Source organism: Solanum tuberosum, unplaced genomic scaffold, assembly GCF_000226075.1.
Source record: "Solanum tuberosum cultivar DM 1-3 516 R44 unplaced genomic scaffold, SolTub_3.0 scf00101, whole genome shotgun sequence".
NCBI classification, from domain to species: Eukaryota; Viridiplantae; Streptophyta; class Magnoliopsida; order Solanales; family Solanaceae; genus Solanum; species Solanum tuberosum.
The window spans coordinates 732,628-759,623 of NW_006239029.1; the positions used below are offsets into that span (position 1 = coordinate 732,628).

Genomic DNA, 26,996 nt, shown 5'->3' on the forward strand with positions numbered 1-26,996 from the left:
CAGACTTCAATATGAGCATTGAACGACATAGTTGACATGGCATGTGTTTACAACTTGAGTTCATTGGAGACATCATGTGGACAACTTTGTTAAAAAATACATTGTTGAGGTGGCGTGCTCCCCAACTCGACACCTAGTTGGTTTTCTTGTATTCACTTGACTTTCAATTTCATTTCCTAAGAAGTTCTTTTTAATTGATTTTATATAATGCGAATCTAAATTAATCGAGTCAGTATATTTCAAATACCAGGTGATAGTGGGGGTGTAAATGGAATGACCAATTTGATGTGTTATTTGTAGTGTCTAAAGAGCCTAATGTACTTACTAAGCATTTATTGTAATTAGTGATGAAGTCAAAAAATTTATTAAGGAATTTCAAAATTTGAAGTAAACAGACGGAGAAAAAAAGAAGGTGAATCCAGGTGTAAGCCGCTTCCTACCAACGACGACTCTATTTGCAAAGCTCAAACCTGAGACCTCTAATTAAAGATGAAGTAGTACTTACCATTCCAACGCAATCACTGATGACAGACAAACATTATTTAAGATAAGAATTAGGTGATCTTGCTAATCTAGTTGGTCAGATATAAACACTTATCTCATTTTTTACATTTATTTCAAGTATATATATTGCATAATTTCCAAGTCTTTGAATATTCAACTTAGTTGCTTCTCTGTATTAGCCTATTAGGGGCCCCCAGATGATGACCAAACACAAAGAATTAGAGGATTAACATTGGCCAAAAGGGACACTAAGAAATAATTAATCTTGTTATCCTATCAGAACTTTTCAGCTCTTCCAACTTGACAATGGATAATGCCAAAGCAATTTTCATCACCCCAACTAATTCTACAAGTTCTACAAGGTACATGCAACTTCCCCCACTAGCATAGGTATCATGTAACTCTGTTTGCCAAGACTTGGACAAATGGAAAAAAATCACCTGGTGTTTTCGTCTACGTTAGGATCTAAACCTGAAACCTCGTGGTTCTAAAGTCCCTGGCTAGTTATAAACTTCACTTACCAACACCATGTATGTGATAAATAGGAATGGAGAACCTCATTCCCATAACAATAAGCATCATTAAAAAATCGCTTACAAGAGACTCGAGAGAAAAAAAAAACAGCTATCTTAAGGACTTAGGTGAATTTAGAACCAGAGTCGATGAGTTCAGAATGAGTGTGAACTTATCATATGTATGCATTTTAAATCCTTTTTGCATCCACACTCATACTTTGAGCCCGAAGTTATGAGTTCAGTTGAACCCACAAAACCCGGCCTAGATCCACATCTGCTTAAAGATGATTGAATCACTTAGGTGAATGATCTTACTGGATATAACCATTTCATTGGAAACAAATAATTGAAAAGATAGGTACAAGATTTGTATCTAGTGATGATAGTTGAAATAACAAGGCTTAGGATGAGAAGACTGATGTTACAGGTCAGGATAAATGATCTCAAAAGAAGAAAATTCATATACAAACTTGGGGTCCATATGTGGAGTCTGAATCTTGATGTTTTACCTTGTTTATTGGCATCCTCCCTACCTGACAAGAAAAATGGAATCAAAAAGAAAACAAAACAGCAGTTATGGATAAGAATTCATTCTCAAATTTTGTCACAAGTTCGAGCCCTGCGCCAAGAAACTAAGTCTAGTATATAAGGATAGAGGGGCGGGGCCATCATCCTCGAGTTTTGGAGGTTGTGGTTAGCTCAAAGGTTGGCTCCAGACTGATTTCTCAGTCATCAAAGAAAAACGTTCTCATGTTTATCGACTATGTCTTATCTTAAGAACTTAAAAGTTGCAATTTTATCATTTTGCTCAGGGACATTATTCAGGCATTTCTTGATATTACAAAGAAGCACCTAATCGTATGCAGGAACGTACAGGAAAATAATATACTCATGCATATAAACCACGACGAGTATTGTCCCCAAGAAAAGTACTAGTACATATCAAATCAAAAACGTCATTCAAACTTGATGCTATCAGGATTGGAACAGTGTGAGGAAAGAGTAAATACAAGTATATAACATTATTCAAATTCGGACTCGTGAAGTTGAGGTTTGTTTTGAAAAGAGTTGTATCTAAATTCGGACTCGTGAAACTCCAAAGGGTTTGACTTATTTTGCCGTCATACTTTGTTGTAGTTAGTGATCCTTTCTTATTCAGAATGCTTTGTCATTCTTTCTATAGTATTTTACCATGATTTCTTCACTTTCGTTATTTCTTTTTTCGATATGCTTTTTCTTGAGCTGAGGGTCTATCAGAAATCACCTATCTACCTCCTAAGGTAGGGTAAGGTTTGCATACATTCTACCCTCCCCAAACCTAACTTGTGGGATTACACTAGGTATGTTGTCGTTTTTTACATATGTCATACTTGTCATTACTTTGGCAACTTAACTTTGTGAACTAAAAGCCTAAAACTTTGGGCCCATTTAGGTGTTCTGTAAATGTAGGATTTGATTAATGTAGATTTAATGTAGCACCAAAGCCATTCACTTTGCTTGAATAATAGTCACTGGAATCAACAAAAGATTGTACCTTGGCCCAGCGAGCCGATACAGCAAAATCCTGACTTGGCATCAACTGCACCAGAAAGCCCCTATGCTCAATTGGCAAACACTGTCAACCTTACTCGAGCTGTAACTTCTGGATGCAGCTTCAATTCAGCAATATATTCTCCGGTTTCTCGAATCTCAGGCAGATTGACGATTTTCTTGTCCACGTCCCTACAAGTAGATTGCGTGTGAATATACAGTAAAGTAGGAACTCAATTAGTACATCTGATTTCCTTCAAGACTTTATACGACAACTTTTTTATCCCCCGTCACTTTTCTTCCTATTAAAAGTAGATAACAGATTTTCAATCCTTTCTTCTCTTTCTTTTTTCGGGGACAGAGGGGTAGTAGCAAGCTACTATGCGATCATCGAAACAGACATCACATTGCTTCAAAAACAACAGCTTTTGCTCTAGCAATAGACGAAAAATGGAATCAGAGAACATCGGTTTTAAAGTAACACCGCACATAGTAACACCGCACAGAAGGAATCACAAAAGAAAATAAGCACTGCATGAAAAATATTCGGATGACTTAACAAACCAGATGAATCAGAGAACATCGGTTTTCAAGTTCATGCAAATTCATATTACAGGATCAACCTTATGAAGGACAATATACTTTAACAGTCCTCAATGAACTTAAAGTAGTGATTAGTTCGCATACTACTATCTACATGCTATGGCAGAAAAGATTGGAAAATGGTACCTCTGTATCTGTGCTTTTATAATATCAACGAGATCCTGAGCAGTAACACTGCAAGAACGATGACGTCAAAAGGTAGATCAAATATTCACCAAGTTGCTCATCACAATTTAGTATTTCACTGACCTTCCAAATATTTGCTTTCCTTTCCCACCCTTACGCTTCACCTTGAAGGCTCCAATAGTTTCAAAAATTCGAGCAAGCTGTTGTGCCTCATCTTTCACCTGAAATCAATTAAACGTTTAACTAAAACCACATTCATTACGAAACAATTTATATTGGTGTAGGTCAACACTTTTAAACTTTTAGTGACTTGAAAATTAAAAAAATGTATATATTTTTCAACTTTCAATAGATTAGATTAATGAGAATTGTCTAGTTACCCGTTGTTTTTCAGCCTCAACTTTCTCGTCTTCCATCTTCATTTCCCTGAGAAGAAAAGTACATAATGTTATAAAATAAAAATGCATCCATTAAGTTAGGTAATCTCTCACTGAAGGCAAAGCACGCTAATAGCTATCAAAAATATCAAACCAAAATTTCTTCTAACAACCATCTCTAACGAAGCCTTCACCTATTTGTTTTGTTCTTTAGTATGAAATAGCAAATCCCTTATATATAAGACTTTTACAGGACTATCACACCATTAATGTTAACAGCTGGTTAGGCCTATTGCTCACCCAAAAGCTAAAGACAAAGTCAACCGATTATCCATCTTATGCAATGTAGGACAATGTATTAAAGACGAATCCGTTATCAATAAATTATATTTGGTTAAAAGAAGCGAACTTACTTAAAACCTATGATCATTAATCATAAGAAGCACGATTTCTGAGAACAAAAGTTATGCAGAGTTTGTGTACTGACCAAGAGTTATAACACCAAAATCACCAGATTTCTGCTCAAGAAATATTGAAAATGATTAAGCATCGTTTTCGGGTACGACCTTTGCACGAAGATATGTATAATCCATGGGTACGTTCACTTTTCAGCTAGTTACAAGTAGTTTAAAAGATCCCATAGACTAAGTATACCTATTTTATCTCCATTCGACACTGGTCAATCGGCTTAGATGAAAGATTAAACAAAACAAGCAATAGTAATAACATACTTCCACTCATCAACAACCAAGCAAAGTATTGTGTGTGGCATATTAAATAGTTGAACCAAAGAATCCTGACATTAATTATGAGGCACGAAAATAAGATAACGGACAGAAGAACTAAAGTCTTGAGTTCAACAATAAGGTTAAGTCGATAATTTAAACTAGTCATAATACAGAAATAGACACTCAAACTCGGCATTAACTAGCAAGTAAACACTCCAACTTTGAGTATGCACGTCTACACCTCAACTCATCTCCATTTAGTCAGTTGAACACTCCAACTTACAAAATGATCATCTACACACCACCAAAATGTATGTGTACGTCAACATCGGGTGTCCACAACACACAATGGAGACGAGTTGGACTGTTTAGTTGTCAGTTGAGACCAAATTGAGATGTCTAGATGTGAATACTCAACACTTAAAAGCATCTACTAACAGGCTCCAAAAGGGACACTTAAAAATCCATCTAACACAAGCAGAACCAATATTAACAAACATTAAGGGGTCCTTTCGTAGCTAGTAAAAAAGCAACTTATTCATAAATTAACTTTTGTATAAGTAATACAACGTTTGGCAGCTAGTTAGAAAATAAGTTATTCATGTATAAAATTAATGTGGCTTTTGATTTGTAATTCAAAACCCTACCTAACTAATATATATACTATAAGTTATAAGGAAATCGACGTATTATCTTATGCATGTTCTAGATGGAATAACGAATACCTGCATAATTCTACGAAGCTACCCAACAACCACTAACTCCAAAAAAATGCAGCTAATGAAAGAAGAATCTAAAAGGCAATGAAATCAAATGGCAAAAATCTAGTTCAAAGTAGAGTTGAGCAAGTTACTTGATAAGTGCAGCTGTCACAATTTGAGCTTTTCCCAATGGTAGCAAATAATTCCTAAAGAATCCAGCTTTAACATCCAAAAGGTCTCCCTTTTTACCCAACTGTGAAATATCCTCTTTCAGTATTATCTGTTCCATCAAAACAAAAAATACCCAATTCAGCTAGAACTCAGAAATGGACAAAACATGAGATTTTGACAATTATAAATCCAACCCATTAATCACATTTTCAAGAATTATCTCACCTTTCGTACTTTCTTGGTTTTTTTCTGAGCAACAATGGTTAATATTGAAGTTCTTTCTGAAAATTTCACTGTTTCAGAAAATGGATTTTTGGTTAAGCTGTAATTTTGGAGACAAGAAGATGAACCCCATGACGCCATAGCTAATTCTTCCTTCTTCTTTTCTTCACTTTTTGCTCAGTTTTTCTGAATTTTACAGTTTATAGCGTTATCTTATCTGTAATGGCGAACTGAAGAAGATAATGGATTTCTTAATGGGCCAAAAAAAACTTATTGGGCCAATTCATGTTAGGCCCGTTTCTTGGTCCAATAATAATAGCTTGGGCCATTTTCATAGGCCCGTAAATGTTTTCGGGCTTTTTTCTAAACATATAGGAAAAAAGTGAAAATTTTTGAGCAACTTTCACATATAGCAAATACAAAATTCATATTTGTATGCTATAGCAAAGTTTGCATAATTGCGCTCCATAGCAAACATATATATGAATATTTCGCTATACATATATAAAAAAAATAGTTGTATAATCTGCTTTGGTATACATATACAAAAAGATCAATTGTATAAAGTGAGAGAGGCGAGTGAACGAGCGAGACCTAGGAGAGTGGCGAGCGAGATCTGGGAGAGGGGAGAGAGGGGAACGAAAATATATGTATATATACAATTTTCTCTCGCTTTATACAAACACAAACGCACTTTATACACTTGCATTTGTATAAAAAACGAGAGAGGTGAGGGAGAGAACGAGAGTGGCGAGCGAGATTCACCAGGAGAGAGGCGAAATAACAACAGTTTGCTATGAGGTACAATTAAATCAAACTATATTTATAACATTTAATTTGAATTAATAGTTTGCTATTATATACAATTTTCCCAAAATTTTATGTGAAAATTTTATAAATGACATATATAAGACTAATATTTTCAAGTTATCACAGTATAATAATACTTTCAAGTTGTAATAATAAAAAAATTCAGGTTGTAAATTTTATTTTTAAAAAAGAGTTTTAAAATAATAGTAAAAAACGATTTTTAAAAAATCATAAAAGAAAAAAACGGATATAGTTATAGTCATTAATTTGAATACATTAAGGATAATTAAGAATTGCCATAAATTTAGGAGATTCAAAACAAAATATGAATATTTGTTTTCCTTTTTTTACTCAATCAGTTAAAAGTAATTAAAAAATCAGATTTTCTTTTTTTTCCAAACGTTTCTCTCTCCCTCGATTTTTTTTTCTGTGATTGTCGTCATTCACGACTAATTCCAAAATATTTTTGGTTCAAAAATCTTCATTTTGTTGTAATGGACTGATTCTTATGGATATTAATAAAACATGGTGGTAGATTGGATCCTTCTGGCTAGTATTCATTGCGATTTATTATTTGTATTTTTATACTAATGAAACGTAAAAAAAAAATTAAGAACAATGAAACTGAAAATGAAATTTTCTGATTTTGGTTGTGTATAATATATTTAAATTGTGAATTTTTTTGTATGAACCTTCGTTTGTTTCATATTACAAAATAATTTCTATGAAACTTGAATAAATGATGTTATGAGTTTTTTGTATACTGGTTTTTGTAATTTGTATACTGTTTATACCATGGATGTGTGCGTTTTTGGATTTATCTATGAATGATTTGATTATATTGTTTTGTGATAGTGTATGAAATAGTGATGATGTTATCGTTATAAATTTATGAAATGTGTGTCAAAAATAAATGTATGAAATGTGTTTTATGGTATGAATTTTGGTAGACTGTTTGGAATGATATTGGTATGAATAAGTAATGACTGGTGTGTATAAATTTGTGTGAGAAGTATGAAGTTGTGGATGAAATTTGTATTAGGTTGGTATGAAAAGTGAATATAAATACAACGTATTTATTATTCATTTGTGTTATGTAAGATTGACTGTTATTTTTTAATGAAACAGGCAAATATGTTGATTTTCAGATGGAGGGGATTATCTATGAATCTTTCAGTCTATATAGTGGACTAGTAAATGCGATAACTTCGCAACTTAGGATATATGCTAATATTAATGACATAGAGATTAAATATAATAGTTAGTGATCGATGCCCATCGGTTTGTATCCATAGTGATGTGGGTGTGCAAGTATTTTTGGATCAAAAGAAAGTTAATGTAGATTTCTTTACAAAATATTTGTTGTGCATAACTTTGAAGAATATAGCAATGGATCATCCAGAATCTGGAGTTGTTGTGGATAGAAGATATTGCGATGTTAGTAGACCATTAACAAATATTGATTTATACTTAAATAATTCAATCCGCTTGATAGGAATGAATTCGGATGGAGTTGTTGATGAAAATTATTAGATATACATTCATAGCGTATATATTAAATTCTAACTATACTTCCAAATAATTACATATCTTACTAGTTACCACTAAAGAGTTTCCTATCAATACATCTAGATACATGTGTTTTTGCTACCAGATACAGTAAAATAGGAAGAGAGGCAAGCGTGATAGTCATAAATCTCAGATACATGTAAATCAGACTAGATACATGTATTTGTATGTATCTGGGATACCAGATACATAAGAGAGTGGCGAGTGAGATGGGAGGTCGCGAGCAAGATTTGTCATGTATCGCAGATACATGCGAATTCACTTGGATAGAGTGTAGCTAGAACAAACTACACCTAATTTTGACCTTATGTATTCCAAGATATATGTATGATATATCTGGACGCACCAAAATCTAGTAAGATTTGCAATACTACAAACCAACTATTAATGTGTATCTAAGTAATTAACTCCTAAACTAATGAGATTTTTGTAAGCTTCCCAAAAATATACAACCCAACATAATAATATATATGTCCAATTTATGTGATGTAGTTTGACCAGACAGTAGTCACAAAGTTTAAGAAATATGGAAAGACTTTGCAATATTTTAAAACTATCCTTAAAAAAAGTACACTTGTAACACTCCAAAAAATTCTATGCTAAGAACCAAACCATTCTTCGTAGGTATATAGGTTCATACATGGTTGATTCCTAATTGTTCATAGATGCTAAGGCCCAATCATACGTGTGGAAAATGTATTGGATGTGAACAAAAGTAATAAGGGAATCCTAGCATATGAAGAGTTTTGTGGCCTAATACCAACCAAATGATAGGTCTTGAAGTTTTCTTTACAACGCCTTCGACCTTTCGTCAATCCAAATTATGTGCTAAAAGTTATGCCCATTTTACTCGGCACTACGTAGTGCGTGTTAACCGCCGCGCGATGAAGATTTTTATCACGCGACCACGTGGGAACGTTAGTGCTACTGGCATGGCCGTGTGAAGAGCCACACGACCTAAGCTTCAGTTGTGCGACCGCGCACGTTTGCTCTGAAATTCTTTTAGTTTTATCTTCTTATCACGTTTTGAGGAGGAGTGTTTTCGTTCTTTCCTCATTTCATAACCCTAACCAATGACTATTAACTTCCACTAAAAGCCTAGTTCAATAAGATTTCATAAGTTACAACAAAACTCTTCTACTCTTTTTTTTCCAACACTTTAAAGAACAAGATTTACAAGAATGCTAGAAATTTCAATCACATTTCTTCCTCAAACTTCAAAATTAAGATATGTAAGACTTCACATCGAAATAAAAAACAAACTTGCGTAAATATATAGTTATAATATATATATATAAAGTTCAGATGACATAGTGCTTTTGAAGTCTATAATATCATAATCTAACGGATAAAATTGTGAAACTTATTATGTTAAAAGGGACAAAACTAATTATGAATTATGATCGTGACAATTATATCCAAGTTGGACAATTTATACATGATATGAAAAGTTTTGGCGACGTGCATGATAACAACACTCATGTTTCATGTAGTTTAGTGATGCATTAAACATGCAATTCTCCCCTATTTATGTATATATTCGACACAAAGAAAAATATTTTTTACTAAAAATTGTTATTTGTTTTTTTTTATGCTTGTTAAGTAGTTAAATAAAATATTGTCGCAAGAGTATGCATATGTAATATGCATGTAGAAAAATACTATGATAATAAGGTGGAGTGGAGAGGGGGTTGGGGTAGAAAAGGGGTGTGGGTTGGGGTGTGTTTGGAGATAGAGAAGACAGTACATATGGAGTTCGGAATGTCATTAATGAAACTTTTTGTATTACTTTCGTTAGAAAATATTATAAAAAATTTCAGAATAACTAAACATGAAAAAGTTGAAAACTATATTCTGAAAAATGTTTTCCTCCTCCGTATGTATATACCTAACACACCCCTAATATAATGTACACATTTTTACCTTAATTTTTTTGCAATCACACGATGATAACTCTTATGACTGTTTAGCATGGATAGAATATTGGAATAAAAATACTTATTCGTATCCTTTATATATATCAAATCAATATATGCATGATATGTATTATGCACATACACTTATATTACTTGACCATAATTGAATATTATTGATTAATGTATATATTCACTATATTCACTTCATTAAGTCACTTATAAATATGATAATTAAGTTTTATAAATTTTATGTAAACAGTTGATACAATACGAATATTGGCTATGGAATAAAATATATTGACACAAAAAAGAAGAAAATGTCAGTAGTCCCTACCTAATAAAATGACATTTTGTGGTTAGATTCTCAATTCTCAAAAGATTTATTAAATTTAACCAAATATATGACAGCTCCAAAATTCCAATAAACTAATACAAATGTGGAAATGGTCAGTACATTATCTCTTAAATAAATAAATAAATAAATCTTTTTAATTTACAACTTCAAATTCATGCGTGAAGCTAAGGTTGACACTACACAACCAACAAAAATAGTTTGAACAAAATATTTATTTTTTCAAGAACAAAACGTATAATTGTTGTCCAAACAAGTTTGTGTCGCCACCAAAATGAATTGTGATGAAATAGTTGAGATAATCAGAGGTCTCGAGTTCGTCGGTTCGAGCTTGAGAATGGAAAAAGTCATGTCCAAGAAATAGACCCCGCAAAATGTGAACTTAGATTTAGTCTGAATTCAATATGGGTACTAAACACCGAATGAGGAAAAAAAAAGTTTGTGTCCCCCATAAGTTATTTTATATTAATGTTTAATTATAAAAAATTTCTTCCACCTTTCACAAGAATTTTGTCTTAATGTAAGACTATGGTAGTATTTGAGGGAGGTTTTAAGTGGTACTTGTATGATTTGAATCTCAAAGTTGACTTACATTTGTATCACTATTTCTCTCTGACTTATTATTTAATTCATTTCCAAAACGTCATAAAAAGAAATTAAAAAAATTACATTATTTTCTTCCCCTTCTTATATGATCAAAAATTTTGAAGAAAAAAAAAGTGTGTTTTTTTTTTCTAAGAGAAAATTTAGGGTTTCTTGAAAATGATTCAAGGGACAAATAGTAGTGCTAATAATCCACAAAACATACCATTATATTCATCAAATCATCATCATAATAATATTCAAGAAGATATATTTTCTTCATCTTCTTTAGTACATAATAATTCTCATCAACAACATTCATTTTTATTCAACTTATCTCTTCTCAAAGAGAAAGTTCATCAAGTTCAATCACTTGCCACCATGTTTATTACTCCGGATAGTCAAACAATTATCCATCCTCCTCCTGAGTCAATATCTATGATCATCGCGAATATGGGAACTTTGATCCAAGAAATCATCACAACTTCTTCTTCCCTCATGTTTTCTTGCCAAAAGATTGTCCTAGACTCTACCTCACTCAATCAGAATTCAAGTAGATATCGCGAACCATCTCAAAATGGTCATGGTCATGGTCAAGGTCAAGTTGATCATTTGCTTCAAGATTATAATTGGTATGAGGATAATTACAATTATAATTGTAACACTCATGAAGATAACAAAAATCATGTTACTAATAGTAGTACTATTATAGCTAGTAGTACTATTAGTCATGATAATTATGGTAAAGATTTTGGAAAAAGGGAATTATTGTTGAGTACTTCAAAAGGGAAAGTTGTGACTCATGAAGAAAATAATTATGATATTATTGAGTTAGATGCATCTGATTTATTGGCAAAGTATACACACTATTGTCAAATTTGTGGTAAAGGGTTTAAAAGGGATGCAAATTTGAGAATGCATATGAGGGCTCATGGAGATGAATATAAGTCTAGTGCTGCATTGAGTAATCCTATGAAGAGAATCAATGATTCAACGAGCGAAGGATTGTTGAAATCAAGTAGTAACACGATTAAATATTCGTGTCCACAAGAAGGATGTAGGTGGAACAAGAAACACGCGAAGTTTCAACCATTGAAATCAATGGTGTGTGTTAAGAATCATTACAAGAGAAGTCATTGTCCTAAAATGTATGTGTGTAAGAGATGCAACAAGAAGAATTTTTCTGTGTTGTCTGATCTTAGAACTCATGAGAAACATTGTGGTGATTTGAAATGGCAATGTTCATGTGGTACTACTTTTTCAAGAAAAGACAAGCTTATGGGGCATGTTTCTTTATTTGTTGGACACACTCCACTTATAAAAGAAAGTGCAAGGTAGCTAGTGCAACAACAACCATGATAAGTCGATAACATATCCAGAGTAGTCCCATAAGTACTCAAGCTTGAGGAGGGTAGAATGTACGCATGCCATAACTATCTCTACCCCTGGGGTAAAAAGGTTGTTTACGAAAGATCCTCAGCTCATATGAGCTAACTAGCTAGTAGATTTTATAATTTACTTAGTTGGTTTGTAATGTAATGCACCTATTTTTTGTTGTAAAATGTTGATGTGCTTGTATTTTGATGAATCGATGTAAAAATCAATTATCCTAGCTTGAAAGATATATTATGCCCTAGTGAAATATGATGAATAGTATAATAACTAATAGTATAACTTTGTGACCTTATATTGGAACTCTACCTAGTTATGTATCTCTACTTGCTTTGGTTCCATATGTCGAATATAATCATGTGACCATCTAATCATGAAAAAACTAAAACTTAATAAATGTATTACTTGTTTTGCAATGGACTTTTTTATTTTTATTTTAATTTTTTTGTGTTGATGGGCTTTGATGAAAAATGCCGTAGCCTTTGTGAAAGATGATAAATAGTACACCTTGACATATATGGGATAAGACACAAGTATTCCCTAGACTATAATCGAAATTTCAGATATACACCTTAACTAAACTAAGGTTCTATTATTATTGAATAAATTTATTTGTAATTTTGTACATCTTTTTGACTTACGTGGCATCCAAACATCTCCCACGCTCCTCAACTACGTGGAGACACAGAGTATACCACGTAAGGCAAAAGGTGTACAAATTTACAAACAAATAAATTCGGGGATAATAAGACCTTAGTTTATTTAAAGTGTGTCTCTGAAAATTCGATTATAGTCTAGGATGTACTTGTATCTTATCCCTAACATATATAGCTGTGTAACCTTATATATGTATTTTCAATGTGATGAAAGATGGTGGCGAGATTCAAGCTCAAATTAATAACAATAACATATCTAATGTAATCTCATAAGTGGATTGTACATTAGAAAAATAGAATCTAAGCATAGCTAGGAATCAAATGTGCAATGTGTTATGGAAGACACACTCAAATAGTAAAAAAATCAATTTACATTGACAACATATATAAACGTGTCATTTAACTTGTTATTAATTGTCATTTACGATTTTTAATTTTGAGTGTGCATAAATAAACACTGAAACTTGTATAAAGTTGAACTGATAGACACACACGTCATACGTGACATATACAACTCAATTCGATTGTATCTCATGCTAATTGACACATAAGACATGTGGGTCTAGTTATTCAACTTTATATGCGTTTAAATGCCTATTTGTGAACACTCAAAATTAAAAATCATAAATATTAGTTAACGAAAGTTAAATAACACATTTACGTAAAAATCGCTTTTTTCCCTTCCCTCAAAATTATGTTATTCTTATAACGCCTCACAGAGGCTTAATCTACCGTTAAATCACTCCTTTAATCAAACGGCAAAAATCAACGATCCGCGCAAACTACATACAACCAATAAAAATCCCCCACGTGGATCCTTCAAAACTACAAATCGACAAAATCTCAACCGTCCTTTCTGCGTTCAAATCAACGGTCCAAATTCACGATCCGCGTCACTCCAAACAAACCAATCAAAACTCAAACCCCAAAAAAACAAACTCTATAAAGTGTCCGCCTTTTCTTCTTCTTCCCTCCATCAACAAACTCAAATTCCTCAATTCAAATCTCTTTTTTACTCAAAACCCATTTTCAGATTCTCAATTTCAGTTCCAATGGCACCTAAAGCAGCAGCAGAGAAAAAGCCAGCAGAGAAGAAGCCAACAGAGGAGAAAAAGGCTGAAAAAACCCCAAAAGCAGGGAAGAAGTTACCAAAAGAATCAGGTTCTTCTGGTGCTGATAAGAAGAAGAAGAGATCTAAGAAGAGTGTTGAAACCTACAAGATCTACATCTTCAAGGTTCTGAAACAAGTACACCCAGACATCGGTATCTCAAGCAAATCTATGGGGATTATGAACAGTTTCATCAATGATATATTTGAGAAGCTTGCTCAGGAGTCTTCAAGATTGGCTAGGATTAACAAGAAGCCTACAATCACTTCAAGGGAAATTCAGACTGCTGTTAGGCTTGTTTTGCCTGGTGAGTTGGCTAAACATGCTGTTTCTGAAGGAACTAAGGCTGTTACTAAGTTTACTAGTTCTTAGATGTAATGGGGTGTTGTGGGGTAATTGGTATTTTGGGGAATGTAAAGGTAGTTGCTTATGTTTGGTTGAAAATTCTCTGTTAGATTTGTAGGTTTTGGTTGTACTTGAATTTAACAGTAATGAATATGAATGAATGTGTTTTCTCCAATGCAGTTGCTTCTGTTATATCTTCTTTTTGTATGTTATTGAATTTGGGTTTTTGCTTTTGTTGATTATCTATCATTCTTGTTGATATGAGGAAAAAAGAAGGAACAGACTTTTTGTGCTGTTTCTGAATCTTAAGCAAAGTAACAATACTTACAAATTAGATATCTGTTATATATACATGAAAGAAAAATTGTGTTGTTGCCAACAGTTGAAGACCTTAGATGGCATTCAGTCAATTTCAGCATGTACATAATCAACAAAGATGAAATTCTTCTGTAATTCGTGTATAACGTATGCCAGCCCAGCACTTATAATTGCTAATGAACCCAAGATAATACGTAGGTTAAACTCTGCAGGAATGCCTGCAGTTGCACAACATATCACTACTGCACCAATTAGTAACTTCTGCAACTTCTCGAATGTGTAGTAAGCATTTTTGCAAGATGAACATTTGAGTGTGTGTTGTTCGAATCTGTCCATCATCTGTAAAGTTGTGAAGTTTTAGAATAAGGAACAATTCAAGAAAACATTTAATTGTTTGTATGCTTTTGGTTAACCATGACTAGCTTGTTTGGGATTGAGGCGTAGTAGTAGTAGTTGTGTGCTTTCGGTGGCATGAAAATTTGGCTTTAGTCGCAATGGACCATAGGAAGAGTAGCAGATTGGAGTCCCAAGAATCAGTACCTGGCGTTTGGATAAGACTGTAGATGGCAGTGATTGATCGTCTGTGCTACCAAACCATTCAGGTTGACTATTGCCATGCCGCCTAAGCCAATTTCGGAAAGCCAAGACGAATCGATCAGCTTGAGTGGGTGTAAATGTGAGTTTTGTATACTCCTTGTTGACATCAGTACCATTCTCCTTTGACTTCGAAAGAAAGACTTTTTCTTGACCTTGAAGAACAATCATATCCCCATCATATACCTTATTTGAAGTCCAGTGTTCTTGCCATCTTGGAAAAACCTATTGCCAACACATCATGAAAATTCTTAGTCATTATGATAAATATTACCATTGAACCCTGAGAATTCATCGTCCTTCCAACACCCAACCGAATATTAAAGAAGTTCAAAAAGGCTTCAGGAACAGTTACAGCATCTACTAGAGGCAGAAGAACCAAGTAGTTCACCATCCCTACTTTATGTGACCTCTTGACCTCACAAGTATGGTTGCAAGATACTTAAGGAAAGTGTAGATCATTTTGATCCAAGATATACAGTTTTCCCACCATGAATATGAGCTTCTATCTAAATCATTTGCGGTGTCTCTTAGATAACAAAGTATCAGCACATTGAGAGAGTAGAAGTCATATGTCAACTTGGCTCATCCAGTTTACATTATTTCTAACTTCAATGGATACAACATGATCTAATTGTGTCTTACCCCAACTATGGAAGTGCTGCTGAAGCACATTAGCTCAGAGACACATTGAAGAGTAGAATTTCCTGAGATGATTGTAAAATGGAAGCATTATTACCTGCCACCAAGCAGGCCCAGGCACTGTAAATTGGAAGAAGTTTCGAGCACTACAAACAATTGACCGGGTCTTTCCTGGTGCCATAGGTACATTAAAGGAACAAATCCATATCACCCACTTCTGATCACCCACAATTGGAAGCTTTGTGTCGATCTCTATTCTGCAAAAAATTCCAATGAGATCTTAGTCATACTAATTGCAGCATGGATGGAGCTAATATTTACATAGAAAAGGTTATTCATACAAAGATATAAAGACATGTACACCAACAACATGGCGAACTTCCATCTATTGATGTGCAAAGCCTCGTACAAACCATGCAGCAGGTCTGGAAAGCTATCAACCCATGATTTCTATATAAAAATCCTTTACACTAGATGATCAAAACAATTGATATCATTTATTAACCTTAAAGAACCCAAGTCTTGAACAGGATATAATTCCCACAACCATAGAGTATAGATACATAATGCTACTAATGTTTCGTTTTGTTGGCAGATAACAGACTCTGTGAAGTAGGAGAAAGAGAAAAGTGATGCAAGCATATCTACCTAAAGATGATTAATTACTATTGATTGATACATGATTGCTTGCCTTGATAGTCAAGAAAGATGATCTACTTTAAGATGTCAAACTTACTTATTCATTGAGTAACAAGGTGCGACAAATTTTGCAGTAATTTTTGGTTTATCATTGTTTGCACCAGCAAAACCCCAAGGTCCAGATGCCTCCATCTTGAATGGCAAGGGCTTTGCTCTGTCTCGCCTTCCAGTAACCTGTAAAATATCAATAAATAAGTTAAAAGACTTGTGTTGTTGGACACACTAAGCAAGCTGCAGCAGTATCACTCTAGTAAAAATGCACATCTATTTATACACTGTATTCTGTTGTCTTATACCTGAAGCCCTTTGCTAATATTAAAGTCATTTAGCCACAAAAAGATGAAAGCTCTACTTCAGAGCTTTCTGAAATTTATATTTACAGATACACACAACATTGTCTGTTTAGGTATTTTTAAGGACTGTCTGGCACGTTGTTCAGTATCCAAACTCCAGAGAGCCTAATCCTGTCAGCTTCATCTTTTAAGATGGAAAGATCGAAAAACTATCCATAAATTGATAAAAGTAGCACTGAAGTCATAGAGTGATAGTTAAGATTCCCGTGGCATACTTCTAGCTATTGCTCTCCAAGTATGTCTTTACCTAATAATTGCAACAGAAAGTAAGGTTATGAAAATTTGTATAAAACAATGAGCAACACTCAAAAGCTACACCTTTATACCGTCCGTTCCATATAAAGAGAAAATCCTCCAAGGAACGACCTTAAATGCGTCATATATGTTTTGGCCAAGCACAGCGAGCTACTTGTCTCAGAAGCTCAAAAAGCACATTCTTCACATGTAAAACAGTTTGAGCTCAAATTTATATGGAACTCAAAAACCAAACAACCCCTACCTTATGAGAACTCAGAACTAAACCTGAGGACTATTCATTTTTAGCATGTAAGGATAGATCTTAAACTAGAAATTATGGCACACTCTGTGTGTGGGCATATTTGTAAAATATAAGTTGTTCATACAAGTGTAAGAATAAATGTAAATTTTAAATAATCTTAGTTTTTTGATAACTTATGAGTTGTGTTAAAAGATAAATTATTGAGTATTGAATAGCAGAATAGATAGAGGATTCATATAGCAGACAACAATTAGTATGGGATTGAGACATAATTGTTGTATGTAAGTGTCTAATGGTTTAAATTAAAAGAGAGGATAATCGCTTGGAAGTAGGAAGTAGAGTATTGTAAAAAGACCAATTTTATGCTTGTTTTAGGAACTTGAGGGCAATTTTGGTTCTAAACAATAGAGAATGACCACAGGTTTTAAGAGACACAAGATAGAAAATAAGATTGACAGCTTTGCTAGTAGTAAATGTAACAGATGGAGTGGAAATGTTTATTTCCCAAAGAGATGTATATGTACAGAAGAGAAAAGAAGAAGTCCCTTTCCTGCATAAACCCCACCAATATTTGTCAGTTCCCGTTTCTGATTGGCTACGATAAGTAACAAGTCTTTCACCAGCCTGACCTCCGCATCTCTGCTGAGTCTTGCATGAGCAAATATCCTATCCAAGTTTATTCCTTGTTCCAGTTATCAAGTCCCCAACTAAATACACCATCCCCTTTGGATGGGATGGTGTCTTATCTAAAAGTTCAATATACTACAAAACACTGTCTCAATGATATCACATAGCACTTTATCAAAAGATTACCTCCCTTTCACCCATTAGCTTAAAATGTATCCCTGAGACTCCAATTGGTAATTAATTGATATCTTCGGCTAATATAGCAGATCAACTATAGTGATACGGAAGGAGTCTCTATTGAATAATTCGGGAGTGGCTATCTAAAATAGCGGAAAAAATAAGTGCTTCAGTTTGCCGATTGAGCTAATCTTTGAAGGCCCAAATCAAGGTTAGTAACCAGTTTGCACTAAACTCCTTATTGCATATTAGGTGAACCCACTTCAGCTTGAGCTTTCTTGCTAGTTTGAACAACACATCATACTGGTCTAATACTGTAGTTATGCTCAACTTAACGTGCAAGTAGTAGAGCAAAATTTGGTCTACACTTGTAAAGTAGTCACGCTGAGTTTGAGTACTAACACTTAGCTTAGTCAACTTGATAATTAATTAGGGAAGAAGTAGATAAAACCTCGGGTCCGAAAGCGGATTCTTAATTATATTAGAACCCAAAAGGGAACAAAAATGTTGCATAGAGTACCTTGTGATGCGCAAAATCAATGTGAGAAGGATCAGAGACGTTCTCCATGAGAGTGTCATAGCCATAAAACAGATCACGCTGAATTGTCACTGTTGCAAACTCAGGCTTATCAAAATCTTCAGGCAACCTAGAAATATCCCATTAAACAACTAATCAAAATTATTTTAAATCCACTAAAAGTATACTAAAAGTTACCAATTATAATATAAACCAAAACAGCCTCATTATCTTGATCAATACATTCTCAAAATTATTTTTTGGGGAATGAAATTTGATCCTTCAACCACACATGAAGGACCTCAACCAACTGAGCTACCCTCTCAGCGCACCAAATCAGCCTCGTTATCGAACAATAGCTCAATAAAATAAGAAGAATATTTTAACCCTCAGGGGTTGGCCTGCTGGCAATTGACTTGAGCCTTGGGGTTTGCTCCCTTTCAAGGTCTCAAGTTCGAAACCCACTGGGTGCAAACAATTTCTGAGGGCCATCGGACTGGGTAAAACCTGAATTAACCGTGGTGCACTTGCGGGAAACTCCTTGCCGAGGGCCTGTGCACCCCCGGGATTAGTCGGGGCTCAAAGAGACTCGGACACCCGGTGCAAATCAAAAAAAAAAAAATAAGAAGAATATTTCAAACTAGTCACTATACTAAAAATAACTGATTAGTGTAATACAAACTTAATCCACTATAGTATAGATAACCGATTAGTATAATATAAACTTAAGCCACTATCGTAAAGATAATTGATTAGTATAATATAAACTAAGTTGCTTGAGACTTTTATGTTGGAGGTCCAAGTTCGAAACCTCTTGCCAGCGAAAGCAAGGGGTTTGCCTTTTGGGTCGAGCTCGTCGCACCGGGCTTACCTAGTGCGGGTTACCTCTCCTATGTGGTTTGTGAGCTATTGCATAGGAGTGAGGGTTTTACCCTGTGCGCACCAAAAGGGTAGCGGCAGCGGGTTTCCCTTGTCATAAAAAAAAAAAAACTAAGTTGCTATAGTAGAGACAAACCGATTTTCTTTTTCTTTTTTTGATAACCGAGAAATCCGTCTGTGACCCGCCTTTTAGACTAATCACAGACTTCTAAACTCGGTGGATAATGGGCCCGCCCCTCTACCATTCTCCACTTAAATACCGGGCTTCGCTTTGCATGGTGTGGGGCTTGAACCTGCGACCTAAGCCACAAATCCTCCACCTTTTGCCACTTGAGCTAGGCCTTGGGGGCGAGACAAACCGATTATTATAAATATAAACTTACTATAGTAAAGATAATTGATAAGTATAATAATCTAAGTTGCTACAGTAAAGACAGCCGATTGGTACAAATATAAACTAAAAAGTCACTATAGTAAAGATAATGGTTCGAGCCGTGGAAACAACCACTAATGCTTGGAAGGTTGTCTACATCGCACCCTAAGGGGTGCGACCCTTCCCCACAACCTGCATAAATGCAGGATGCTTTGTGCATCGGGCTTCCCCCTTTTTACTATAGTAAGGATAACTGATTAGTATAATATAAACTAAGTCACTATAGTAAAGATAACCGATTAGTATAATATAAACTAAGTCACTATAGTAAAGATAACTGATTAGTATATAATATAATAACCTAACTAAACAATATATAGTTTAATAAACATGATTACTAAACAATAGTAATGAAGAATCAACAGAAACTTACATAGGTGGCTTTGTTGCCTGAGCTCTCTCCCAACCATTTTCATCAGGCCAAACAAAGAGTAAACCTTGAGAAACCATAATTGGAAATCTAGTAGCACATGCTCTTGGAGACTGAAAAGCTTTAGCTTCAGGTCCTTGAGATGCAGCTTGAGGTATCCTTGTACAAGAACCACATCCATTAAATGACCATCCATGATATGAACACTGCAAATCCCCATTTTCATCTAATCTCCCTTCCTACAAACAAAAATAAAAAACACCCATATATCAAATACCCTTTTTTTCTTCAACTTTATAGGAGTAAAGGGTCGAAAACACATATAAAGTATCTCAATTATTCGAGTTTCATACTGAACTATCACCAATTATAGGAAGCTCGTACACGTGATAGTTCAGATATGAAACTCGAAAAATTCGGGATATATAGGTGTATTTTTGACTATTTAACTCATTTTGAGGCAAAATTGAGAAGTGGGTCGATTGGATCTTTACAGATAAAGGAGCAAGACGATGAGGGCATTTGTCATCTAAAGCAACCCACTGAGATCCAGATTTATCAAACCAGATAACTATATCACGATTAAGTAGCTGAAATGGTGTGGGTATACTCGGGTCGAGATCTTCAACTAATGAAACTGGGTACCAATGATCTCTCCAAGAGAATTTCGAGGACGAATCTTGTTCATCATTTTGTGTATCTTCAATATCACTAGATTTTGAATCTGGGTTTTGTTCTTCCTCTTCTTCTTCAGTAGCTGAAAAAGGTGTTGTTGTTGGGGGTGCAGCTACTCTAAAAGGAGATGAAATTGGCCTATTTTTTTTCCTTCTAATTCTAAGAAAATTGTGGGGTTTGAAAGGGATTGAAGGTAGAGAAGAATGTAAGGAAGATGAAATTGAAAGAATTTGAGGAGTTGGTAGTGGAGATAGTACCAACAGAGAAGAAACCATTGTTGAGTTACTGATGAAAATTGAGCTAATCAATTTTATTTGTTTGAGTTACTAATACATAAATGTTCAAGTGAAGAAGAAGAAGAAGGATATGCGTGCAAGATATGAACAATGTGTTGAATTGAATTTGATGAGTTTTCTGGAAGTATGTTTGTGAGGGAGGCCCCAGAAAATGAAAGCTGTGGTGGTGGGGCTATAGGAAGAAGAAGAGACTGTGTTAACGGTGAGTGGAGCGATAAATACTCCTTCGTCTGGTTAGAGTTCTTGGGTTTGACTCCTTCGATAATGGAGTCGTCTTTATTAGAGAGCTATTTATTTTTGATGTGAGATTTTTCGACATAAATTTAGATTTGATCAGACTCTAATATGAATATTACACAACAGAGAAATAAAAAAAATTGTGAAAGTAGAGAGGAGATAAAATCAATGGTTAAATGTCAATGGTAAATATTTCTATTAAACACTTTCAACTCAAAATTTCAAAAATAATAATAATATTTCTAATATGTTTTTGGAGTAAGGAGAGGAAGATAATGAGCTTGAAATGTCACATCATTATATTTAGACAAGCTATTTCGTATAACTTCATAATATATCATATCGTAATGTATTATATTATATTATTTTGTATTTTATTTTAATAAAAGTATACTAACATTTGAATATATTGTATCGTTATCCATCGTTATATAATGTCACAATCTATAATTTGAAGGATAAACTTACACGAAAATAGGATAAAGCTAAGATAGGAAAAAAGATAAAATAAAATTATTAAACAATAAGTATAAGACAAAATGAGAAGAAGAAAAATAAAATAACAATACGATCACACCAAATTGATGATTACACAAAATAAATTTTTTCAATGTTACCTAATGATAATTTTAACAATACAGTACAATAATAAGAAAGTCATTTTCTTTCATTTTAGAACTTATTTTCTTTAAAGATTTAAACAACCAAATATGGAAAATATGTAAACACACCCTAGTAGTAACAATATTCTTCTTTGCTTTTTCTATTCAGAAAAAAAAAATCTAGCTTCAACATTTAGGTGGTTGTATTCCCAATTTCCCACAAATGTTTAGAGTAGGTTTCCTTTTCTTTTAGTTCAATTTGGTATGAAAGTAAGTGGGAAAGAAGGAAAACAATTTTTCATATTTTGATGTTATCTAAAAAGGAGAAAAAGAAAATTTTCCCTTTCTTTTTACCCTCATTTTCAAACTTTTTAGTGAAAATTCTAGCCTCGCTGCTATTCAGCATATTACATATCGTTGTTTCTGAACAATAAAGCAACATCACAGTGACATGTCTAAAAATCTCTAAAAGAAGAACATTTTTTCTTGTAACAGTGGTGTCCAAGCCAGATAGGACGCTCCTCGATCACTCTCAAACATGCAAATTTCCTCCAGAGTTTTCGATAACAATGGTGTCCAGGCCAGCTAGGGCGCTCCTGGATCACTCTCAAACATGCAAATTTCTCCTGAGCCAGTTTCAACAGACTCTCATTATTATCTCTTTTCATCAAATAGAAAGAAAGGGGAAATCTAGAGTGACTTCAATAACTAGCAAAACTACTATCTAATCAAGAAAGATGTTATTTCTTAGGGTATGTTTGATGATCAGGTCCAATATCACGAGATCCTGTGTTGATGTAAGGGCCACGAAACGTCGCCTGGGGTGGCAATGGCTTTGATGAATCAATGACTGGAGTTGCCCTTGATGATCTTGACCTGAATTGAAACAATGATAACTTTCAATTAAGCAAAATAATATAAAAGATCACCTCTTTATTTTTTGACAAGCAATGAAGTTTCACTTACGCCATGTAAAACGGAAAGGATAAGCCAGCAGATGCAAAGACTAGCAAGCCTGTGGCAACAATGACATTACGCTTCCGAGACATCAAGTGAAGATAAAGTAGGATGTTTGAGTATCCTACAACTGGGAGAAAGAAAAAAGAAGAGAACACAGGTTAAGAGATGTCAAACACGGCAATAGCACTACGTTCAGGCACAACTACAACATATATTTCTGCAATACACAACTGTTTGAAGGTTGCTCCAACAATATCACAGAGGTTAAGAGATGTAAAAGACGGCATGAATAATAGGATTACGTTCAGGCACAACTTAAACATATCTTTCTGCTATACATAACAGTTCAAAGGTGACTTGAACAATATTTATAATGGTTAAGAGACATCCAAGATGTCATGAATAATAAGATTACGTTCAGGAACTACAGTTACCAATATAAAAAATAAATAAAAAAGATTATGTTCAGGAACATTTGCAACGTATCCTGCTGCTAAGTGATGCAGGGGACAGGCTTTCTCCTTTGGTCACTAATGAAAACAGTGGTTTTATTCATAACCGTTGGGTTGTAACTGATTGAGCTTTGATATGAAGAATCCTTATCAATTTATCGAATTCAAATTTTACAGATTTAGGAGAACGATTTCCCAATGCCATATCATTGATAATTTGATATCAGAAGATAAGACAGAAAAATCCTTTGGTTATACTCTTATCACCTACAACTGTGGGTACAAATACTAAAAGAAATGATATACCTATGCTTAGTCAAAGATACAATTAGTAGATAATATCTACTCTAATTTCTCTATGTTATATTTTGTGCTTTAGTTTATCCTACGAAATCAAATTCTAAACGACAAACTTAAAACAGTTTTCTAATGGGCCCAGAAAAGCTTATGACAAAATACTGCCTTTCTTTGTCCTTTTTATTGATAAGGAGTAACAATATACTGCCTTAAGACAATTTTTTCAACAGTTTTAAGAAGTAAACTTTTTTAGGTGAAATATAGCGAAAATATAAGTGTTTAGCAGTACAGGGGGACAAAGTTAGTAATAGAGTTCCGTCTTGTGGTTGATGCACATAGAGAAGTCATTAGTAGGTTGAACAACTCTTAACAACTTGAGTTGCCTAATACCACCTCTCAAGCAAGGGTGACTATCAGCTATTCCCCATCATCTTTACTAAAAGGTGAAAGTATGTCAAAGTCAATGACAATATGGACTTAAAAGGTCTAACATCAGAGATGCTACTCATTTGTCAGGATGCGCTGGTGGTCTGACCTTGGGCTGAAAGGAATGAATGGTCACAGACTCACAGTGAATGAGCTGTTATAGAATACATTCCCATGGACATTTGGTATCAAGGAAGAAGAACTGGGGCAAGGATTTTTTCAATCTTACCCAAATTTTGGCTCTTTACATCTCTTATACTGAATGTTTTGAGAACACACTACTTTAACCTGAGACAATGACACGTTATATAGCCATATTGAATACCCCATCTATCTTCACAGAAGGACAGATAATAATACAGAGCAAACACCATAACATTCTCAATTCCATTGATCAAACTTTAATTAGTACAAGAAAACATTTATATATTCGTTGTCAACGAAAAAGTTTTGAACCATTCATTATCATCATACATCGTATAAAATGTGTATATTACTTATGGATTCGACATGCGAAGTTATACTATGGAAGGGATTTTCCATCCAAGGCGAACCTCTCTCAACCTAGTGAGATCATTCCCATCATGATTGAAAACTCCCAATTTCAGATCCACTATCCCCACTATACTCTTATTTGTGATGGACTTATTAACTAAGCTATTAGGAAAATTCCTTCGAAGCACCAAAGGATGTGGCCTAGTGATCAATGAAGTGGGAACAAACTTTGGAGACTAGTGTCCATATCCCAGAGACGAGAGACAAAAAACTCTGGGTGTTTTTTCCATCAACTAAGCCTAGGTTAGCAAAGTTAAATGGTCCCTATGCTGATGGGAAATAGCGGGTACCCGTGTAATAGTCAAGATGCATACAAGCTGGCCAAGCCACAATTCTTATAAGAATTTTTTTAAAAGAAGTCATCCAAATAGATTTTGAGAGGCTTTGGAACAAGCGGTGTGTCATGAGATGACGTACGCATTACATATTTCTTATTAGCTAATGACACAAATTTCCAATGAATCTCAACAAATCAAAGCACTGTTTGAAAGGCTAATACAGTTTGAGACAGTATCTGGTTTGAGCATTAACACGAGAAAGCAAGAACCGGTTTGGAAGGTGCACAAATATACACACCATTGTCAAGGTGGGAGAACGCACAAAGTAATTGGACTTTTCACAAATATTGATCTTGTTACGAGGAAGGTTCAAGGATGGTTAACTTCTGAAACTAGTTATTTGGAGATTTGTAAGAAAGGAGATTAGAGCGGTGGCTGGAACAATACCTCTCTAAAGGAGGTATTCAAACGAAGTCTTGAAAAGCAAGCCCTGCAGAGGAAGGTAATCTCTACAAATACAGTAGCAACAATTCGGTTGGTTAACAAAGGAGGTTGTCTTCGACATACAAAATGAGTTTGCAGGCAGGGACTAGTAAGTTTAAAACAGGATTTACCAAGTTTATAGAAATCTATAGTAAAAATAAAAGTGGACTACAGTTCTGGCTTGACTGATGATGTAGAGAAAATACCGAGAAAGATATTTCTCACAGGTAAATGAATGAAAGCATATTGTGGATCAGAAAATGTAGTCGTGGCCACTATAGTCAATATTCACTCTTAGGTATCTCATTCATAATAAAAAGAAAAAGAATGCATCTTGGCACCAAACCTTGAATGCATCATTTCAGAAATGATCTATGTAGCTTAACCAGTTACAGATTCAACCGAACCCAGTATTTTCAACATGTGACAAACACTTCAACAACAGGCAGTGTAATCCCACAAAGTGGAGTTCAGGGAGGGTAGACTGTATGCAAACATTACTCTTACCTCGGAGGTAGAGAGACAGTTTCCGATAGACCTTCAGCTCAACGAAGAAAAACAGTACAAAAATGAAGAAACCCTAACAAAATAGTATACTCCTGAACAATAATGACAACAAGATAATACGATAACCGAAGTAGCAGCAATAACAAATAGTAACCAAACACAAAGGATAAGAAACTACTAGAGTACTACTATGACTAATGGTATGGAAAGGAGCCCACAAAGTTAAATTCACCAAATATTATACACTCATAATTTCAAATCAAGTTTAAATCTTATATCCGCCTCTGCTGATTTCAGTACATTACAAGTAGTAGCCTACAAAGTTTCATCAATCAAATGTCAATATTTCCCCAAAAATGCTAAACGATCAAAAAGTAAAAAAGTTCAGATACTCAACCAACTGAGCTACGATTATCCGAATGATAAATTCCGAGAGTCGTAATCCTAGTAGGAGAGTGAATTCCAAGAAAAAATAAAACTTTACCAGGAAGAATCTGAGGAACCGGGAAAATGGGATTCTCCGACTAACAATCGCCGGCGAACTGAAGCTTTTTCGGCTCCGATGGTCTCTTCTTCTCTATCGGCTGTACCCGACCCGCTTGATAATTTTGATGTTGTTTGCTAAATGGACCATTATCTTTTCCCCTTTATTTTTTTTTCTTAAACTATTTTTCCAATTTTATTACTCTTACACATTTCATTAAGAATATATACATATATTATATACAGTAATAAATAATAAAAGTACAAGATTAATTATTTTAAATTTAGAAGTGTATCGTTTTTTAATGGAAATAAGATGTTTAAAAAATAAATACTGTGTGCATATGTCATCATATCTTTTTCAAATTTTACTTATGAAATTATATATTAAATATTTTATTATTATAATAAATTCATCTTATTTATGAT

General features: G+C 34.2%; 5 protein-coding genes across 8 annotated transcripts; 2 read left to right on the forward strand and 3 right to left on the reverse strand.

Moving 5' to 3' along the window:
* Positions 1-1,316: 1,316 nt before the first annotated feature.
* Positions 1,317-5,678, reverse strand: LOC102606429 (50S ribosomal protein L9, chloroplastic). Of its 3 annotated transcripts, none has more exons than XR_367409.2 (7): positions 5,481-5,678; positions 5,237-5,364; positions 3,659-3,704; positions 3,402-3,499; positions 3,279-3,326; positions 2,554-2,741; positions 1,317-1,548 (listed from the first exon to the last, which is right to left on the reverse strand). XR_367409.2 is itself a non-coding variant. In XM_006348978.2 (6 exons), exons 1-6 carry the CDS (start codon positions 5,616-5,618, stop codon positions 2,621-2,623), a joined length of 579 nt encoding a protein of 192 aa, XP_006349040.1. In that variant the 5' UTR covers positions 5,619-5,678; the 3' UTR covers positions 2,453-2,620. The 3 variants fall into 3 exon arrangements, 1 of the variants encoding a protein (XP_006349040.1); XR_367408.2 differs by having other exon boundaries at positions 1,317-1,552; XM_006348978.2 differs by lacking the exon at positions 1,317-1,548 and having other exon boundaries at positions 2,453-2,741.
* A 5,214-nt stretch (positions 5,679-10,892) lies between these two features.
* On the forward strand, positions 10,893-12,273 carry LOC102578650 (zinc finger protein STOP1 homolog). Its single transcript, XM_006348979.2, has one exon. It carries the CDS (start codon positions 11,088-11,090, stop codon positions 12,042-12,044), a length of 957 nt encoding a protein of 318 aa, XP_006349041.1. The 5' UTR covers positions 10,893-11,087; the 3' UTR covers positions 12,045-12,273.
* Positions 12,274-13,712: 1,439 nt separating this feature from the next.
* LOC102578986 (histone H2B.2) lies at positions 13,713-14,400 on the forward strand. The gene has a single exon (XM_006348980.2). It carries the CDS (start codon positions 13,807-13,809, stop codon positions 14,233-14,235), a length of 429 nt encoding a protein of 142 aa, XP_006349042.1. The 5' UTR covers positions 13,713-13,806; the 3' UTR covers positions 14,236-14,400.
* A 78-nt stretch (positions 14,401-14,478) lies between these two features.
* On the reverse strand, positions 14,479-21,557 carry LOC102579316 (pheophorbide a oxygenase, chloroplastic). The gene is made up of 7 exons (XM_006348981.2): positions 20,811-21,557; positions 20,320-20,555; positions 18,638-18,764; positions 16,499-16,635; positions 15,860-16,019; positions 15,067-15,345; positions 14,479-14,865 (listed from the first exon to the last, which is right to left on the reverse strand). The coding sequence occupies exons 1-7, from the start codon at positions 21,264-21,266 to the stop codon at positions 14,611-14,613; spliced, it is 1,650 nt and encodes a 549-aa protein (XP_006349043.1). The 5' UTR covers positions 21,267-21,557; the 3' UTR covers positions 14,479-14,610.
* Positions 21,558-22,590: 1,033 nt separating this feature from the next.
* Positions 22,591-26,749, reverse strand: LOC107060906 (uncharacterized). Of its 2 annotated transcripts, XM_015309448.1 has the most exons (4): positions 26,569-26,749; positions 26,085-26,176; positions 23,093-23,213; positions 22,591-23,002 (listed from the first exon to the last, which is right to left on the reverse strand). In XM_015309448.1, exons 3-4 carry the CDS (start codon positions 23,173-23,175, stop codon positions 22,867-22,869), a joined length of 219 nt encoding a protein of 72 aa, XP_015164934.1. In that variant the 5' UTR covers positions 23,176-23,213; positions 26,085-26,176; positions 26,569-26,749; the 3' UTR covers positions 22,591-22,866. The 2 variants fall into 2 exon arrangements, with proteins under 2 accessions (XP_015164934.1, XP_015164933.1); XM_015309447.1 differs by lacking the exon at positions 26,085-26,176.
* Between the last annotated feature and the right edge of the window lie 247 nt (positions 26,750-26,996).